This window comes from Olea europaea, unplaced genomic scaffold, assembly GCF_002742605.1.
Source record: "Olea europaea var. sylvestris unplaced genomic scaffold, O_europaea_v1 scaffold1416, whole genome shotgun sequence".
NCBI classification, from domain to species: domain Eukaryota; kingdom Viridiplantae; phylum Streptophyta; class Magnoliopsida; order Lamiales; family Oleaceae; genus Olea; species Olea europaea.
In genome coordinates this window covers 98,589-114,383 of record NW_019231691.1, presented here as the reverse complement: position 1 = coordinate 114,383, position 15,795 = coordinate 98,589, and the positions used below count along the sequence as shown (strand labels likewise).

At 39.2% G+C, this 15,795-nt stretch overlaps 1 protein-coding gene across 1 annotated transcript; it reads left to right on the top strand.

The window, feature by feature from the left end:
- The first annotated feature begins 12,649 nt into the window (after positions 1 to 12,649).
- On the top strand, positions 12,650 to 14,690 carry LOC111375802 (peroxidase 3-like). Its single transcript, XM_022998696.1, has 4 exons — positions 12,650 to 12,859; positions 13,128 to 13,319; positions 13,611 to 13,776; positions 14,149 to 14,690. The coding sequence occupies exons 1-4, from the start codon at positions 12,650 to 12,652 to the stop codon at positions 14,553 to 14,555; spliced, it is 975 nt and encodes a 324-aa protein (XP_022854464.1). The 3' UTR covers positions 14,556 to 14,690.
- The last annotated feature ends 1,105 nt before the right edge of the window (positions 14,691 to 15,795 follow it).

The following is a 15,795-nucleotide window of genomic DNA, read 5'->3' as shown; positions in this document are numbered from 1 at the left end:
CCCTTGGAGGCATTCTGTTTAAATTCCAATTGTAAAGTCATCGCCAATAAAACACATCTTTTTGGGACTTTGTCTCAAAATATTTGTTCCTTTCACAATCGTCTGATCCCTTTTTAATTGTTAGCGACAACCCGCGCGAAACAATTTGGTACGTCCAGTGGGACATTGGTATTTGGTGTTGAAGATACAAAAGGTGAAACAATATGCCTCAGAAATTCGATAAGGAAGCAGCAAGCCAGAGAGGAGTCCAGTCTGTAATCGAGCAATATGAGGAGCAACATAGCTCTCCACGAACAGATGGACAGGATCAGAGCAATCACAGTCGTTACGAACCAATGATAGAGTTGAGTCCTCGAATCATGCGTGCATTACTCAGAGAACTCACACAAGATGTCGTTGAACAGGTAAATCTACGAAATATTCATAATATGAAAAGATTTACCCAGAATGGGAATGCACATTATGACAACATGGCCAAACAACTGAATACTTTGAACGAAATAATAAATAAGTTAGTAGGCCAAATTTGTCAGCCAGTTGTGCCTTTTGCAAACCACTTTCAAACTAGGACAATTGTGGGACATAATCCCCCAGTCCTAAGTTCAAATCAAGGGGTAGAACCACCTTTTGATCCCTCTACTTCAAGTCAGGGGGATGGTGTAATACCAAATCAGAATAATGGTATTGGTACATCTAACTTGGGGGGTAACCTAAATGTAAGAGATAATGTCCTAAATAATGGACAGAATACCCCACATGTTAATGATGGAATAAATGTTCAGGCTAATGGTAACAATGGCCCAAATCATGGTAACTTTGTTGCCAATCAAGGACCAAACATCAAGCCTCAAGCAAATCAACCGGTCAACCAACCTGTAGGAATTCCATATGACCCCAACGTCATGTTGAAGAATTAGATTATGGAAATCGTACAGGACCAGATGGCTTTTAGAGTACGTCCTGTCATTAGGCCGATTTACACAAAACTATATCCTGATTGGGTAGACCAAGCATATCCATGGCCTAGAGGGTAGAAAGTGCCAGAATTCTCATTTTTTACCGGTTTAGGAGAGGTGTCTACTCTAGAACACATAGGGCGATTCACACTGCAAAGTGGTGACGTAACTGATTACCATAAAATGAGACTGTTCCCTAGTTCATTAACAGGAGTAGCCTTCTTCTGGTTCATCAATTTGCCAGCAAACTCTGTTCAAACATGGCAACAATTGGAGAAATTGTTCCACGCTCAGTTTTATAAGACTGAGTCTGAAGTTATTTTGGTCGATTTGGCGAATCTACGTCAAATGCCAAATGAATGGGCAGAAGGTTTCCTTCAAAGGTTCAAGACAGTAAGAAGTAAATGTTTTGTACTCTTATCCAAAAATGAGTTTGTCAAAATCGCTCAAGGTTGTCTAAGCTTTGATTTGAAGAAGAAGTTCCAAGACAAGGAATTTTCTGATCTTTTCCAATTGAACGCGAACGTGATTAGGTATGAACGATTAATAAGAGAAGAAGAACAAATAAAAAATTCTAGCAGGGGGACTTATTATAGAGACCCAAATTTTGATGGTCATACCATTAATGACGAGTATTACGATCAAATCGAAATGTGTTTGGCCGAATTAGTAAAGGAGACACGTATACTTGTCCTATAATGGCTAAGCCTAGACCATCGGGCAAGGATGAGCCTATAAAAGATGCAAACATAAAGGTTAGAACGTTATCGTTCGATGTAACTAAAGCTGACCTTATATTTGATAAATTATATAAGGATAAGCAGATAAAGCTGAGCGATAAGCATAAATTGCCAAGCCCTGAACAAATTAAGGGTAAAAAATATTGTAAGTGGCATAATACATGGTCGCATTTGACTAACAACTGCTTGGTTTTTTGCCATGTGTTACAGGATGCCATTGAAAAAGGACGAATTACATTCGAGGATAAGAGGAAGATGGCAGTGGATGAAAATCCTTTTCCACAGCCACTTGGAGTGAACATGGTGACGTCTGGTTTCAAAAACAAGTTGCTAAAATTCAAGTTGGTTATAAATTATGGAGAAGAAGACCCTGGACCACATCCCAGTGTCTTTGAACGTATCAAAGGGAAGGAGCCCAAAAAGGACGAAGACGTCCTATGTGCAAGATGCAAAGAAGAAGTGAGTGCAAATACAGAGAAACCAGGGATATGGTAGCATCACCATCGCCCTAGTTTTTTCCCAAACGCTCAGCCTGGTAGAGAGCGAGGTACATCGTTCTATAAAGGACCGCCTTTTGAGAGGCAGTTCAGGCCAGTAAATAAGGGGAGAACATTCAGACCACAACCTCGCCAACCAAATGTATGGCATTCGTTCCAGTATAAGGCTGGAAGGGCGATACCTTTCAACGAGATGACTAGGATCCAACAGAGGCGTTTTCAATGGAATTATGGCTAATGATGAGGCAACAACAGGGAATGCTACATCCTAAGGCATCTAGGCTACTCGAGGCAGCCAATCAAAATGTTCTCAATGACAGTGAAGAGACGGGTACAAGCGAACCTATGGAAGAATTGCCAGAAATTTCTTTTGGGAGGTCGAAGTTTGAGCGAGACAGAAGGGATGGAGAAGATCCAGATCAGCCCCTTACTATTCAGTTTGGTACGTTGCCTCCTGTCGTGGCTAATAACTATTTACTAGCGAATGAGTTCAAGAATAAAGAGAAGGGAGAAGAAGAGAAGGAGGATAACGAAGAGGAAGCATGCATGTTGGAATATGAAGAAAGCCAAACTTCTAGAGAGGCCTACAATGGTGAAGAAGATGATGGTATGACAGACATCGAAGAGGAAATCGATCTGGAAGTAGAAAGAAGAAGAAGAGGAGTATCGTACAATACTCTGTTGAAGCAACTACATTGAGAGGGAGTTCGTGAAGTAGACTTATTGGGAGAACCATCTGGGCGTTCTTTCGATTTTTACGTGCTGTACGGGACGTCCAAAAGGAAGAAGAGAGTGCCTCGCTCTGAAAAGTATGGATCACCTCCAAGAATAATGCCTCCTCCCACAAGTTGGGTAACTGAAGAAGAAGCATTAGAAAACAGTAAAAAAGAAATTCAGAAGATAGAGGCTCAATGCGATATGCTGCACGTTGACTTATAACAAAAAGGTAACTCGATAGAGGACAAGTAGGAAGTGGAAATAGATGCTGCCGAAAAAGTTATTTTTAAGCGACCAGCCATGAAATTGACCAAACACTTGAGGCCATTGTACGTTAAAACTCTAGTTAACGGCATACCTATGGCGAAAGTGCTTGTCGATAATAGAGCAGCTATAAACACCATTCCATCTAGGATGATGAGGAAATTCGCAAAGACAGAAGGTGATATGATCCCAACGAAAGTCATCCTGACAAGTTTCAATGGAGGAGCAACTTCAGCTAAAGGGGCTATGCCATTGGACATAACTATAGGAACAACTACTAGGACCACAGTTTTCTTTGTAATAGATGGTCCCACTAGTTACAATGTGTTATTAGGAAGAGATTGGATACACGGAAGTCGTTGTATACCTTCATCGCTCCATCAGTGCCTAATTTTTTGGAATGACAAGGGCAAAGCAGAGGTGGTGCAGGCTGATCATAGGCCTTTTGTCGCAGAAGCAAACTCAGTGGAAAGGTTCATGTACGAAGGAAATTATGGACCTGTCAGAGTAGTCCAAGATGGAGAAGAAACTCAGATTGTCGTGCAGAGTGAAGAGCCGTTTTCGATGGATGCACTCACTAAAATGTTCAGTCAGATGAGGCCAAACATAGTGGCCCTGGAGGAGCCAGTAATTGGCAAAAGAATAATCAAGGAGTTTTAAATGAGTTGTACGCAACAAAGACAAATGACCGATATTCAGGCCTTCAAAGCCAAATTAATGGCTTTCAATAAAGAATGCAAGGACAAGACGAAAGAAGCAGCAGCCTTGAAAGTATTGAGAGACAAATTGGTCGTGTTCGAGTTGGAACAAAGCATTGGCCGAGAAGTCGACAAAGTGGATTGTTTAGAAGAAGAAGTGCCTACAAGGGAACTGGACGATGAAGTGATAAGGATTGCCAAGCCTAGATACGCTCAAGCACAAGACCCCCTGATTAAAGTGAATATTGGCAATGAAGGAGAAGATCGCCCAACGTTCATCAGCCAAATGCTCGATCAAGAGGTTAGTGATAAATTAATCGCTTTATTAAAGGAGTACAAAGATTGTTTTGCTTGGGAATATGAACATATGCCTGGTTTAGATAGAGATTTGGTGGAACATAGATTACCAACCAAGCCTAATTTTAAACCTCATAGGCAACCTCCTAGGCGTTTCCCTCCTAATGTACTCCCTGAAATTAAGGAAGAGATAGAGCGATGTTGAATGGTTGTCCAATATCGTGCCGGTATTAAAAAAAATGGTAAACTAAGGGTGTGCATAGACTTTAGGAATCTAAACATAGCCACACCTAAAGATGAATATCCAATGCCCACGGTAGATTCTTTAGTAGACTTGACTGCCGGACATGTAATGTATTCATTCATGGATGGATATTCAGGATACAATCAAATTTATATAGCTGAGGAAGATATACACAAAACTGTATTTAGATGCCCTGGGTCTCTAGGATGTTTTGAATGGGTAGTTATGCCTTTCGACCTGAAAAATGCAGGAACAACTTATCAAAGGGCAATGAATTTGATTTTTCATGATATGATAGGCAAGTTTGTTGAAGTGTATGTAGATGATATAGTGGTCAAATCCCTTAAAGAAGAGGACCATTTTGAACAATTAAGATGTTCATTTGAGCGAATGAAGTAATATAAATTAAAGTTGAATCCCTTGAAATGTGCATTTGGTGTTAATGCAGGGAATTTTCTTGATTTCTTAGTACACAAAAGGGGGATTGAACTCGATAAAAATAAAGCGAAGGCCATTTTAGAGACTAAACCATCTAGCAACAAAAAAGAATTGCAAAGATTTTTAGGCCAAGTAAACTTTTTAAGACACTTTATTTCTAACTGTGCAGGGCGAACTAAATCTTTTTCACCGCTTTTAAAGTTGAAAAATCAGGACGAATTCGTCTGGAAAGAAGAGCATCAAAGGGCTTTTGAAAGCCTAAAGACATATTTATCAAATCCACCAGTGTTGGTGTCACCAATCCAAGGACGGCCAATGAAAGTGTATGTATCGGCTGAAAAAGAATTAATAGCTGGAATGGTCACGCAGGAAGACCAGTTTGGTGAAGAAAGGGCGATTTACTACTTGAGTAGACGGTTAACAAAATGTGAATGTAATTATTCTGCCATTGAAAAATTATGTCTTGCATTGTATTTCACATGTACAAAATTAAGGGCTTATTTATGGCCCGTAACCATTTATTTAATTTCTAAAGTAAATTTGGTTAAATATATGTTCTCTCGCCCTATTTTGCACCAAAGGGTAGGCCATTAGCTTTATTAGAATTCGAAGTACAATACATACCCCAAAAGGCAGTCAAAAATCAGATTTTGGCTAACTTTCTAGCCAATCATTCATGCCTTGATATACTTGAAGAAATTGAGTTAGAGATCAATTCATTCGAATTAAAACCTTGGGTTTTATATTTCGATGGATCGAAAACCTCTAAAGGTGCAGGAGTAGGAGTAGCATTGATAAATCTTTTAGGGATTTGTTACAAGTTCGCATTCACTTTGGACAGGATGTGCACCAACAATCAGGTCGAATACGAAGCCTTAATCGTGGGCCTAGAATTAATGATAGATATGGGGGTAAAGAATGTGATCATTAGAGGCGATTCTCAATTGGTAATTCACCAATTGATTGGTGATTTTAAATGCTAAAGTGATTCCATTATAAGTCAATATGAAATCGCCCAAGAGTTGTTGGAAGAATTCGACCAAATAGAGTTTCAATGTGTTAATAGGATATATAATGACGTAGCGAACGAATTGGCCCAGATGGCCTCAGGGTACTCAAAGGTTTTAAATTGGAAGTCTACTTGTGAGTATGGAATAATATTGTTCGTGATCCAAAGAAGGGCAAGAATGATTGAAATTCATCGTATACAAGATGGAGATGCAATAGATTGGAGAGCAGAGATTAAAAGGTTCCTTAAAGAACCTAATAAAGGAGATAGTAGAAAAATGAAGTTGCGTTTGCTAAACTATGCACTGATAGATGAAGAGTTGTTTAAGAAATGGTCTAATGGTATATTGCTAAAATGTGTAAGTTTGCAAGAAGTCAGGACGATCATGGTTGAATTGCACGAAGGGATATGTCATCAAGCTGGCCAAAGGATGAGATAGTTAATTATTAGGAATGAATATTTTTGGTTAAAGATGGGAGAATCATGTGTTCAGTATGCAAAGAGTTGTCTAGCATGTCAAAAACATGGTCCAATACAAAGGGCGCCAGCATGAGAGATGACACCTATTATCAAACCTTGGTCGTTTAAGGGTTGGGTGATAGATCTGATAGGGAAGATTTATCCCCCATCGTCCAAGCAATATACCTTTGTTATAGTTGCAACTGCTTATTTTACTAAGTGGGTAGAAGCGATACCTTTAAAGGAGATCACCCAAAAGAATATCATAGAATTTATCCGTAATCACATTATTTATAGATTTGGAATTCCACAAACTTTGATGGTAGATCACGGAACATCTTTAAATGGGGATCAAGTGAATAAATTCTTGAGCGAGTTTGGAGTTAAATTGGTGAACTCCACACCATATTATGCTCAATCCAACGGACAAGCAGAATCTTCTAATAAGATTCTAAAAAATATCATAAGGAAAATGATAGATGAAAATGCCAGAAATTGACACGAATGTCTAAACAAGGCCTTATGGGCTTATAGGATGTCACCTCGGTCAAGTACCAAAATTACTCCTTTCCAACTTACTTATGGATAGGAGGCCATTTTGCCTATGGAAATCAACGTACAATCGATCAGAGTGTGTTTGCAGCATAAGTTAAGTGGTGATGAGTATACCGAATCACTAGTTCAAAACTTATTGGAGTTGGACGAATTAAAGTTGGACGTCCTAGATAGATTACAAGTTCAAAAATGAAGAATGGCTAAATTTTATAATAGAAAAGTTATAGCTAAGTCGTTCAGCCTGGGCGAATTGGTTTGGAAAACAATACTCCCTTTGGATAGCAAAGATCCAAAGTATGGCAAGTGGTCGCCCAATTGGGAAGGACCATATAAAGTAAATAATGTGTTGCCTAATGAAGCCTATCATTTGGAAGATTTAGACGGCACCAAGCACGTGAGGTTCGTTAATGGCAAATATTTAAAAAAATATGTTCCTTCCTTATGGGAAAGTGAACAAATAAAAGCGTAATCAAATCGCATTTGAACGATCGTAGATAAAAAAGGGCCAGAGCAAAATACGTTCAAATAAATTTCTTTATTATCAAACGTTCATTACAAAGTTGCAAAATACAAAATACTCAATGCTCTACAAGCTACAATTAAGAGCAAACTAATCTCCCGGTCGATCGCCGAGTAAGAGGGTGAACTGGCATTGATTACCATCCTGATCGCACTGCTGCAAAGGCAAGCAAAGAGGTCGAGAAGCACTCTCAGCAAGCAGAAAGGAAGAAGAAGCACCCTCACATCGCCTTCCTAAATGCATCGCTGCAATAACGAATAACGAATATGAACAGCCACATTCGTGCCTAGTAACTAGAATCAAATGGCCCGAAGTCTTGGGAAAAGAGACAGAAACACCAAGAGAAAATGTGCGTGAATCTTAGCATAAAGCAGTTAAATGCTTCGGGGTTGACGATTAAAGACAACGTCAGTAAATACACAAGAAGACAAATTAATCATTCTTTAATGATAATGGCTGCTGGTATGTTCAGAATTACCAATGGACATCAGTACGAGGTTACAAAGGGAAAGTTAATACGAAGTTACAAAAAGAAAAGTTAAGGCATTAAATGCCTTAATTACAATTCGCCCCAAACTGAACGAATTCTTTTCCTAAGTCTCCCCCAATCCTCGCTCTGCTAAGAAGAAGTGACATTCAATTCAACCACAAAATCATCATCAACCTCCAGCTTCTTGTATTGTTCGACCAAAGACTTGGTTCACTTAATTCCTTGGGAGGTATTACGTTTTTTAGCAGCCATTCTTGCCTTGCAGTCGTCCATCCTTGCTTGAAGCTCCTTCATCTATGCAGCCAAACTGGTCATCAAAGAGTCTTCAATCATAACTTCGGAAGAGATTTCTTTCAATTCGTCCTCAGCTTTGTTGATCTCCAGAAGCAAAGACTCTCTTTCAGATACAGCGCGAAGATATTGAGTACTTTTGGCCTTCAGTTCAACATTTTTGGCCAGCAAAGAGAGAATCTCGGAATGGACAACTTTCAACGTCGCTTTAAAATCAGCAGAAAGATTGAGCGACGGAAGTGTCAGTGCTTGCGCCAACTTCGCACTCAAATGCTCAAGCTTATCGTTATGTTTGGCAGCACTAGCCTGACCGATGTCCATATCCATAAAGGACACATACTCAAATATCGACTGCTTGAGGAACTTCATATCTTCCTCTAAAGAAGCAGAAGGACGACTGGTTGAAGCAGGGCGAGACGTCTTAACTTGCCCCCAGAAAGTGAACAAGTTCTGGATGGAACGCACAATCCTATCAGCATCCTGCAAAGAAAGTTGCCAACATTGAAGGTTTTCACTACAATGAACAAAGTGGAAGTAAAAGTGAAGCAAAGATTACATTATCAGCAATCTTGGGAGGTGGCATATCCCTAGCCAAATCTACCACCTGTGGCTCAACCACTTGTGAGGACTTTTCCTTGTCTGAGGGAGAAGACTTTGCCACAACGGGCAAACCTATGGGAGCATCTGCAGAACTCAAAAAGCAACAAAGGAAAAACCAATAGCACAAGCAAAGGTAAAACATCAAAAAATATATTACCTTCTGGTCGACGTTTGGGAGGTTAACGCCCTGGGAAGAAGGTAGCTCATCCATTGGTTGTGATGAGGATTCCGGGACTGAAGGTTTCTCTTTAAGCGTAGTCCCTTCATCAGCTGGTTTGGATGAAGCAGCCTTAGCAGAGGGTGATGGAGCAGGAGCTGCCAATACCAAAGCGTTCAAAGGAGAGGCTGAGCTCTTCTGAAAAATCCGAATAAACCATCAACACACAGAAAAGTTTCAAGTATAGAAAGGTATGCTTGTGAGTCAACTAATTTAATTACCTTTCTCTGACAATGAGAGGAGTGTCATCATCATCATCATCCTCCAAAATAGGAGATGCTGAGACTGGCCCGTTTGCGGCTTGGGGCACTCTTTGCTGCAGTGAGCTTGGTAGGAAGAGAAGTAGATGGACGAACAGACTGTTTAGCACGAGCAGAAGAGGAAGGACTCCTAATGGACACATGGGTGACCAAAACAGGAGAAGTGGAAGAAATGTCTGGCTGATCCAGTGAATGGAAAGCGCGATTGGCATCAGTTGCAAACAATCTGCGCTGCACTGATGGCCAGAGTTGTTCAAAAAGGGGATGGATGACATGGCTAGGATTGAAGGGGGCTAATGAAAAGTTACTCGTCAAAAGAATATTTTGAGCATCTATAGCTTTTGCCTCTGCCTTATTAATGGTGTAGAAGCGATCTATCAAATTTCTTGAATAACAAGGGGGAACATGCCAAGTTTGGCCAAACTCAAGTTGACGAGCAAAAAATTAGGGAGCATATATTTCAACCCCAGTTTTGGCATTGGTTCCAGTCAAAATATCATGGAACAACTCCCTCCCGGTCAAAAATTGAACCCAAACGAGCAGAGAGGTGTTCGCATTGTTCAGGGTGGATGGGGGTTACACATAATCTGGAGTTAAAAAGGGAGGAAAAGGAAAGAAAGAAGGAATTGAATTCAAAGTATAAAAGAATGAAAAGATGTCCCTTCTGGACATATTTACAGGGTTCAGTGGGTCAATAGCTAGCCCATAGCAGCTAGCAGAATGACGGGAAAAGGATAGAGCACCAAGTGATGGAAAATAGGCTCTCAACCACATTTGAGTGAACCAAAGAGGCCCACTGCCAGTGGGAGATGCACCATTCTTCAATTGGAATTGGACAGAAGCCATGCCTCTATAGAGGGCGGCCAAATAGAAAGAACACAAATTCAGAGGCCTACTACGCGTCAATTCATGTATGGGTAAATAGTTCATAGAAGGCTTCATACTTGGCACACACAGAACATATTTACAAAGCCAAATCTGAAGAAAGGCCACATGCTCAGCATGGGAAGGCTCAGCGCTCGAGTGATTATAACAGCTTTGCAGGCTTGAATAGGACTCGGTGAGTTTTCTGTCAAATTTTGGGGTGACACCAGATATCAAAATACCAGGAAAAATGGTATCGTCCAAAGGTGGTAGATTTACTAAAATCCCAACATCCCTTAAAGTAATGGACATGGGACCAAGAGGGAAAATAAAAGTATTATACTCAGAGGACCAAAAACTTAAAGTAATAGGGAAAAGCGCTAGATCAAAAGTAGGGAGTTGAAAAGAGATTTCTAACAAATTAGAAAGCCTAGCACTATCAAAATTGTCTTGGTAGGACCATGGCCCACAAGACGAGCATGCCATCTACGAAAAATAACGTCAGATTTAGGTCAAGTGCGAATACCTCTTTCGCGAAGCGGCCTCAGCTGCAAAGAGTTTAGAAACGGAGGGCCTTGAGTACAAGGAAACAGCTAGCCCACCGCCACTTGTTCGACGGCCTCGGCGTTGTTGAATGAAGGACCTAGATAGAACTCGTTGAGTTCGGCATTGGCTGGTGCAAGGAAGTTAGGAGTTATATATGGCCGAGTGAGGAGTTTCTGGAAGTCTTTGAAACTGAAAGAGTCACCAGATTGGGATTGTGAAGCAGCCATTAGGAACGAAATAAAGTTTTGTTGAAGTTTGCTTGAGAAACGTAGCAGAGAAGTAAGAAGATAAACAGTAATATTGCGAGAGAGAAGCGCGAAACAATGAGGTGTGATTTAGTAGTGCGATGAAATGGCGTGTATTTGGGGGTTATAAGGGTTTGCAACGTCGCGCCTTTTCAGGCTATGGAAGAAAATAATGATTGAAATTCTTGGGAATTTCAAATGTTGCTGGGAAACACAAAGTAAATATGGCAAAAATTAATAATTGGTATTAATTCTGCCATATTGGGAGGTAATTGTTGACATGCTAAAAGTGCAGCCCAAATCGAATAACCCAAAGAATGTAGCCCAACTGGGCAGTTCAGGATAAAGACCCGAATAGGGTTATCAATGAATGTAGTGGAAGCCCACGAACGCGGTAACATCATCACCCAAACTTGCAAGACGCCCAAAATCTGAGTGAATGAAGTGCCTTGCAGTCGCCCAGAGTTATGACCATGTTCTCGCCCAAACTTTCGAATCGCCCAGGATCTTAGCAAACATAAGATGTTGTGGTTATCCAAAAGTGTAGTTATTGGGTAAGCTTATCACATTCCACGATTCAAGGATGTTCAGTTGAAGACAGTTGAACGACAAAGAGTAGTGGCAGCAGTTAGGGACGGCAGTTCCACGATAAGTTGGCCTCCATGAAAAAAGTGGACAGTTATAAAGCAATTAAGCGGTTTCTAAGCGGTTGATCACGAAGAGATCATCAAAGGAATATAAAAGGAAGAAAAGACATAGAGCCAAAGCTCCCGAATCAAACACTCTCAAACAGAGAATATGTAATTTCAATTTCTTAGTTTAGACTTGAAACATTTCTTTTCAGTACTCGTGTGCTTGCGCCCCTTGGAGACATTCTGTTTAAATTCCAATTGTAAAGTCATCGCCAATAAAACACCCGTTTTTGGGAATTTGTCTCAAGAGGTTTGTTCCTTTCACAATCGTCTGATCCCTTTTTAATTGTTAGCGACAACCCGCGCGAAACAGATAGTTTAAGCTACTATAGCTAATTTCTTCTCCTCCATTCGATTTGTTATAAAATTTAATCATGTTAAGGTCACTGACAAACCAAATATTCTGCATTACGATGTAATTTTGCTAAGAATTCTCATTTTCTGCAACTTATTTGATATGCATCAAACCTGCAATAAATAAATAAATAAATAAATAAATATATATATATATATATATATATAATAATAATAATAATAATAATAATAATAGAACAATTCGACTGCTTCTTCCTGGTATAATGATTCACTAGGAAATATGATTCCAAGTCAATACTTGTCATGTATCAATCTGGAGCTACTGCCTACTGGTAAATAGAACGATTGATTTTTCTAAGCACATTCAAATGTGTGAAAAAAAATAATAAAACATAAAAATCTCACCTTTTCTAAACTTTTTGATTATTTTGTGTACTCTAGCTGGATAAATGTACAGTAAAAATGTACAATGTTCTGTGATCTTTCAGGGAAAACTATGTATGAACTAATTATCAAGTAACAAATATTTATAATTGGTTAGGTTTGGTTTGTTAAAATGTATCTGTGAACATGATATTCCCAACCAATAACATTGAAAATCCCTCATTCAGACAACTTGAAATTTGTTATACTATAATGTTGTTTATCTGCTAAAGGATGTCTCATTTGATTGTATATAAGTATGCATTTGTAATGAGTAAAGTGTGTACACAATATAGAGTTATATAGAGAGAAATGGATAACCTCAATATTTTCTCCATAACTTTTCTGGTTTTTCTAGTATTAGGATCATGTAATGGTGGCGAGTTAAGGAAAAACTTCTATCGAATTAGTTGCCCCGAAGCTGAGAATATTGTTCGAAGTTTTACATGGAAACATGTTGCTAGCAAGAATTCATTGCCTGCTAAGTTGATCAGAATGCATTTCCATGACTGTTTTGTTAGGGTACGTAAAAATTTAATTTCGGAAGTTCTTGAAGAAGTATTGTTGATTGCTTCATGCTCGTCCCGCATCTATTCTGAAAATCTAGTGTACTTATCGAACAATAGAGCATGTTCGGTTGTGCTTTAAAAGTTAGTTTCAGTAATAAAAAAAGTTACTTAAGTTTCACTTACTATCACACAACCAAAAATGCTCGTACTACATTCTTGCATATACACAATTACTTGTTGTAGTTTCATCATGAGGGTTCATTTCTGCTGATATTTTTCAGGGTTGTGATGGCTCGGTGTTGCTCGACTCGACCTCAAAAAATACAGCAGAAAAAGATGCAGTCCCTAACCAATCCCTTGAAGGATTTGATGTCATTGATGAAATAAAGAGTCAGCTAGAGAAAACCTGTCCAGGGGTAGTATCCTGTGCTGATATTGTTGCTTTATCTGCAAGAGATTCGGTTTCATTTCAAGTAAGTTATTACAAATTTCTTATGAAATTCATATGACCAACTGCTTTAAGATTGTCTGCCTAGTGGATGTTCAGTCCAAATCCAAAAAAATAAATAAATAAATCATGAATCACAAAAGGTTTATCTGATACGCAATACTCGACTCGACGATGTAATGGATAAGATTTCACTCCATCTTACCGAAGATCGTCATCAACGTTATATGGAAACCATTTAAATATAAAGACCTTGAATTCTTTGAGGCACAAAAAAATTCTTAATATATCTTCTGTGACATTGTGATTAATGCAGTTTAATAGATCAATGTGGGAGGTGCTAACCGGTAGAAGAGATGGAAGTATTTCCCGCGCATCAGAGGCGCTAGCCAACATCCCTTCACCGTTCTTCAACTTCACCACCCTCAAACAATCTTTCGCCAACAAAAGTCTCACGGTGCAAGATCTCGTTGTTTTGTCAGGTATTTTGCTCTCAACTCAGTTAGAACTTGCTAAGAACAATTCACTTAACTTGGACTTCCGCATCATAGCGCATGTAAAGCCACGCGTGTATTCACCGACAAGAGTCAAAATTTTACTCTTTAAGACTATCACCTAATGCCACTCTATCGAATTCTAGATTTTTAAGGACTTACAGTTTAATTGGTTGACACATACCACTCATAAGAATATTGTCTCTTCACCTGATAGAGTTTAGTCGAACTATTGCATCATGTGGTGTTATAAAAAATAAACCTCATCCCTTCGAAAAATCTTGGTTCAAACTCTTCGCTATTGGGTAAAAATTACCTCTTCTTTGCATTTGTTTATATTTGTTCTTCACATTGATATAGGTGCACACACAATTGGAGTTGGACACTGCAACTTCTTCAGCAACAGACTATATAATTTCAAGGGAAAAGGCGACGCAGATCCCTCCTTAAACTCAACCTATTCAGCAACATTGCGAACAAAATGCCAAAGCCTTTCAGACAACACAACTACAGTAGAAATGGATCCTAGGAGCTCTCTAACATTTGATAATCACTACTTTTCAGTTCTGAAGCAACAACAGGGACTTTTCCAATCAGATGCTGCCCTTCTGACTAATAAGGGTGCTAGTAACATAATCGACGAGATGGTAAGCCCCAGAAAATTCTTTAACGAGTTCAGCCAATCAATGAAGAGAATGGGGGCTATTGATGTACTGACAGGAACTGCAGGAGAAATAAGGAAGAAATGCAGTGTTATTAATTCTTAAAAGTTGGACTATATGGTCATGGCAGGAAATTCTTTGGCGTAGTATCGGGATATTCACGAAGAATAGGTTGTTCAAGCTCGATAATGTTTTTATCATTTTGCATAATATTTATATAAATAATATGTCGAACCTGTATATTTGGAGTCATTATTCCTTGGAATAGTTACAAGGCTCTAAACTGTAATATCTAAGTTGCATATTTTTCATCCCTTTGGTGATTTAACGCAGTTGTTCCTTAACATATATCTCATTAATTCCTTCTGATTCAGACGCATGCAGTTTCTCTTAACTCAGCTAGTTACTCAAGATTCTGAATTATTTCATTTCCCGACGTCCAACATAATTATTTTCTTCTCGGGATCTTTTAATTTTTCACATTTTTCATTGTGTTAATTTTCATATGGAATGAAGCAATTTTCATTAATAGAGCAAACGTTACATTGGTGAATATATTACATTCATAATCTGCTATATATGGAAAATATTAATCTAGGACAATACGGTTTATAAGGAAATTAGAATCCCTACAATTATGCTTAATATTTCTCCTCAAGTTGGAGCATGAAGGTCTGTAATACCCAACTTGCGAGTGAAGTGATGAAAAAGATCCTTTCCAAGAGCCTTAGTAAAGATATCAGCCAGTTGAAGAGTGGAAGGGACGTGTGTAGGTAGAATGAGCCCAGAGAGATACTTCTCACACACAAAATGGCAATCGATTTCAATGTGTTTGGTACGCTCATGAAAAATAGGATTGCGGGTGATGTGTAGAGCAGCTCCGTTATCACAATAGAGCAATATACGTTGCGGATGAAGAACAACAAGATCACGCAAGAAAGATTTGAGCCAAACAAGTTCACATGTAGCCATTGCCATAGCACGATATTTAGCTTTGGCAGAGGAGCGTGAAACAACAATCTATTTCTTTGTACGCCAAGAAATGGGACTAGTGCCAAGAGTGACAAACAAATCAGTCGTGGAACGACGAGTGGTAGGCCAACTGGCCCAATCAGAGTTGGAGTATGCAGAGAGATTGAGATCACATTGGGCAGAATAAAATAGTCCATGACCTGGAGAGCCTTTTAGATAACGTAGAACATAGAGTGCAGCTCGATGATGTGAATCCCGAGGGCTTTGCATGAATTGGCTCAACATATGAACAGAAAAGGAGTGTCTGGGCGGGTAATAGTGAGATACAAAAGTCGACCTACCAACCGTCAGTAAGAACTGGGATCAGAAAGTA

What these genes read in the sequence shown, in the direction of transcription:
- LOC111375802 (XM_022998696.1), top strand. Translation starts at nt 12,650, where the DNA reads ATGGATAACCTCAATATTTTCTCCATAACTTTTCTGGTTTTTCTAGTA. An exon ending in GAGATTCGGTTTCATTTCAA is followed by an intron (nt 13,320 to 13,610) that starts GTAAGTTATTAC and finishes TGATTAATGCAG; the next exon opens with TTTAATAGATCAATGTGGGA. An exon ending in AGATCTCGTTGTTTTGTCAG is followed by an intron (nt 13,777 to 14,148) that starts GTATTTTGCTCT and finishes ACATTGATATAG; the next exon opens with GTGCACACACAATTGGAGTT.